At 35.1% G+C, this 4,887-nt stretch overlaps 1 protein-coding gene across 1 annotated transcript in view; it reads left to right on the forward strand.

Annotated features, from left to right (window-relative positions):
* Positions 1-4,368, forward strand: part of LOC111697241 (zinc finger autosomal protein) — a 7,106-nt gene extending 2,738 nt beyond the window's left edge. Inside the window, exons 3-5 of the mRNA XM_023467166.1 lie at positions 580-583; positions 859-938; positions 1,271-4,368. Coding sequence (XP_023322934.1) covers positions 580-583; positions 859-938; positions 1,271-2,813 — 1,627 coding nt within the window. The 3' untranslated portion in view covers positions 2,814-4,368. The remainder of the gene's footprint in view (positions 1-579; positions 584-858; positions 939-1,270) is intronic.
* Positions 4,369-4,887: the final 519 nt, after the last annotated feature.

The following is a 4,887-nucleotide window of genomic DNA, read 5'->3' on the forward strand; positions in this document are numbered from 1 at the left end:
CTGTATCATTATTTTAATCAATTTACAGGGTATATAGATACAGGGTATATAGTTCACTTTCCAACACTGTATCATTATTTTAATCAATTTACAGGGTATATAGATACAGGGTATATAGTTCACTTTCCAACACTGTATCATTATTTTAATCAATTTACAGGGTATATAGATACAGGGTATATAGATACAGGGTATATAGAATAGATACAAGGTATATAGTTCAATACTTTTCATCGAATTTTTGGGGAAGAAAAAGTAGATACATATTCGTTATGAAGTTGGTGAACTGATATAAATTGATGCAAAATAATAACTAGTAAGAATTTGTGCAGATTTTTAGCCAAAAAGAGTTGGTGCAGATTAGTCAACTGATAAAAATTGTAGCAGATTGGTCATATAATAAAATTGGCGCAAATTGGTCAATTAATATAATTGGTGCAGATTGGTCAATTAATATAAATTGGTGCAGATTGGGCAACTTATATAAATTGGCGCAGATTGGTCAATTAACAAAATTTGGTGCAGATTGGTCTACTAATAAAATTGGTGCTAATTGGTCAATTAATATAATTGGTGCAGATTGGTCAATTAATATAAATTGGTGCAGATTGGGCAACTTATATAAATTGGCGCAGATTGGTCAATTAACAAAATTTGGTGCAGATTGGTCTACTAATAAAATTGGTGCTAATTGGTCAATTAATATAATTGGTGCAGATTGGTCAATTAATATAAATTGGTGCAGATTGTTGAACTTATAAAAATTGGTGCAGATTGGTCAACTTATATAAATTGGTGCAGATTGGTCAACTTATATAAATTGGTGCAGATTGCCCAACTAATAAAAATTTTGTTTAGGTTCAGATAGAGAAGCCGCAGATAAACAAGGTTGAAGATATATTCCAGTGTGACAAATGTCCTTTCAAAACCTCAAACAGGAACTAATATACTCATTAATATACTCATTAATATACTCATTGATCTGGCAGATTTCAAATCTGCTTTAAACCAACATTTGAATTACATCATATTAATTTCATTCAATCTTTTATTCAATTTCTTTCAATAATTACCTTTAAAGCGCATTTCTCCAAATAATAAATTGTAAGATTCTAATGTTTTCTCTTAATACATTTAATCTCAAAACGATGATTTAAATTTATTGCTTTAACATAATACTCTTATATATATAATATTATAAAATATATTAATTTCTGGTTTTAAAATCATACTTTTTCTACGCCATGTTTAATGAGATATATTTGTGCAGATACTACTTGATTTCTCATCTGGAATCTGTTCACCAGGCCCCGACCTATCCCTGCGATAAATGTGGTCTTCAGGCCCGGTCTAAGGTTATGCTGCAGAACCACTACAGAGAAGCGCACGGCAACGTCTCCGTATTCTGCGGCGAGTGTGATTTCGTGACAAACAGCGCGGCAAACATGCGCTATCACGAGAAGGTTGTTCATATCGGTCTACGGTTCCCCTGCGCACACTGCGACTTCAAGGGAAACAATGAGGAGCAGTTGAAGTCCCATATTGAATCTGTTCACATCGGGATCAAACCTAAGCTTGAGAACAACTCTAAACCAGGTACCCCTGTTCTACAGAATACAACACAAGGTCCACAAGAAGGGCAGTTGCCGCGGATAAGTACACACGAAAATGTGGTTGGACCGTTCCAGTGCCCTACCTGTAACTACATTACCAACAGAAAGATGAGTCTCAAAAAGCACATCGATGCTATCCACGATAAGGTGAAGCACCCCTGCGACAAGTGTGACTTCAAGGCCTCCAGCAAGGGATCCCTCAACAAACACCATCAAGCCTTTCACAGCGGGCTCTCCTTCGCCTGCGAGGAGTGCGACTTCATATCCAACACATCGCAAACCTTGAGGTTTCACGTGAAAAGTGTTCATTTAGGTTTAAGGTATCCATGTCCTCAGTGTGATTATAAATCCACCACCTCCAGCTATATCAAGATACATATTAGATCTGTGCACGAGAAGGTAAAGCATCCCTGCGATCACTGCGATTTCAAGGCTTCGTCCGCCAGCGCTCTCACCACTCACATCGAGGCATTTCACAGCGGGAACAAATATCCGTGTGAGAAATGTGATTATGTAGCAAACACTGCCAACGGTCTCAAAACCCATCACAAATCAGTTCATCTTGGTTTAAGGTACCCCTGTCCACACTGCGACTATAAATCTACAACCGCCAGCTATCTCAAGAAGCATGTTCAGGCCATACATGACGGAATCAAGCATCCCTGTGACCACTGTGACTTCAAGGCGTCCTCAGCCTGCTCCCTCAACAAGCACGTTGAAGCCTTCCACAGCGGTATTGAGTTCAAGTGTAAAGACTGCGACTACATCACGAACACCTTGCAAAGTCTACGCCTGCATCAGAAGAAGGTTCACCTGGGAATACGGTATCCGTGTCCGCAGTGTGAATTCAAGGCGACAAGTCAGAGCTACCTGAGAACCCATGTCGCCGCTGTACACGAGAAAGTTCGACATAAATGTATTGAGTGCGACAAAGAGTTTGGGATGAAGAGTACGTTGAACGCACACAGAAGAACCTCACACAAACATATTTTACTTCCGACACAAACACAAACTATCTGTATTGAAAACCGGGCCACCGGGGGTATGGAGACCAGAACCATTGAGATCAGACCCTTAGAGAACAGGATTATTGAGAACAGACCCCTGGAGAACAGGATTATTGAAAACAGACATATTGACAACCGACCTCTAGATCTTATAGATAACCGAGGTCAGCAGCAGCAAGAAAACCGGGCGTAGAGGTCACTCAGCTCCTCTTGACAGTCTCAAATATATATTCGTATTTGCCATAAAAACTTACTCCGTGTAGAACAATGTTAGTGAGAAAATTACTTTAGTCGGCATTGCAATGCTTTGTAAACAGCATAGTTTTGTTTTTATGCAATTGGTTTTACTATACCAACCTTCGTCGATGCCTTTAAATGTATTTAAATCACGTTTTTAATCAGAGTAATATTAGCAAATCCACTAAGAATGCATATAAATATTTTAGTAGGTGTATCAAATAATGTAGTGAAATTTTGTAACAATATTGATAATGCATTCTGCATGAGCGCCATATTATACTCATTTGACAGGTTTCTGTACATGTAAAACTCAAGATATCCCAAGTAGTGAGTATAAAAACATGTACTGTACTGTACATTACTGTACAGTAACCGGGCGGTGTACACTCTGTGCAAATCAGGGTTAGATACTTTTGCTAGCTCTAAGTGGTGTTGAAACTATAGGATGCATCTTTCTGATTTTAAATTGAAATTGATGCAAAACAAAACAGTCTTCTAATTTGATATTTGTAAATAGATCTTGATAATTTTTATCTAAAATATTTCTGTATATGTAAAAAATATGTTTGTATATATTTGTATAAATATATAATATATATGACATATGTATGTATATAAATATATGACTAGATGTCATAGATACATCTTGACTTGACTCATTCTGTTTCTAATAAACCCCAACTAGTTCCAAGATTCTGGATTTTTAAATCGTGACTCGTGACTCTTGGCACAAGGCTCAAGACTCGTGACTCGTGACTCTCGATCTAAAATTTAGATTTTGGACTAGAAATTTGAAACAAAAAATCTGTTTTGAGTCAACATTGCAATTTCATAAATATTTTAACATGTAAATATTATTGTAAATTGTGATCGTTACATTAACTATGCTATTTTTTATATTAACTAACCGTTTTGTAAAATTATGTAAAACCATCAACGCCAGTTTAACTTAGCACTCCTTATTTCACGCCAATTTTAAAAGTAAACATTGTAATCTGGTTAATTTTCATATATTCAATTAGGATAAAAATATTCCTGAAACTGGTTTCCACGATTGTTATTTTAGGTGTATTTAGTGGAGTTACAATTCATAGACTTTTTTCAGTCTTTATGAAAAAAATCAGTATTTTTCACAAGAAAACATTTTTTACCTGAAAAAAATCTCATTTAGTCTTGAAATGAAAAATAAAATTGATAGTTTTGCCCAAGAATTCAAACTTTTTAAAAAATGGAATTAATCATTTTGCTACACATTTTCTCAACATTCAGAACCATTTTTGACCTCCATTGATCCGATCTTTTATATCCTATGCAGCACATTTTCCAAATAAATTTCTTCCATTCTATTAAATTTTAAATTAAGTAAAAGATGAAATTACCCAAAAGTAATAACAATTGCTGTTTTCTATGCTTTACTTCAAGAATGCAGACTGTTAGTGATGTATTTTTAAAAATTATTTTTTATTTGAGAACAGAGATTTTTATTATTCTAAAACTTGCACCAGTTAAACTTTAATATAGTTTCACTTCATTATTTTTTATATTTTTAATTAAATTTTAAAATCCAGTTTTAACAAATTTGTTGTACCATTTCTATTTTATTTGTTACAATTATAACTATTACCTTATCATTTTCTGTTCTCAAATCGACAGTTTTATTCGAACTTTTTAGTTCAGCTGTAAATAGGAGGCTCCCCATTGGTTGATCGATCGACCAATAGGAAGCCAAAACACCAGCTTAAACTAGACTTTCTGTAGACTGTAAACTAAAGTTGGTCTGAACTTGAACCTCATGAATTATAAAATTGTTTGGGTTCTAATACATTGCTTCTCGTAGAAATACATATTTAATCTGTGCATTGTGTAAAACTATTTTTTTATTCAGTGACAAGAAAGAGATTCTTAGATAAAAATCCCGAACAGGGATTACAGAGACTGACTTAGTGGGGCTCTTCCAGGGAGGGAGCCCCTGGCCTCCCCTTGGAATTGAGAAAAGGGGTATATATTTTCTTGGCAAATCCCCCAGA

This window comes from Eurytemora carolleeae, unplaced genomic scaffold (assembly GCF_000591075.1).
Source record: "Eurytemora carolleeae unplaced genomic scaffold, Eaff_2.0 scaffold65, whole genome shotgun sequence".
Lineage (NCBI taxonomy): Eukaryota > Metazoa > Arthropoda > Copepoda > Calanoida > Temoridae > Eurytemora > Eurytemora carolleeae.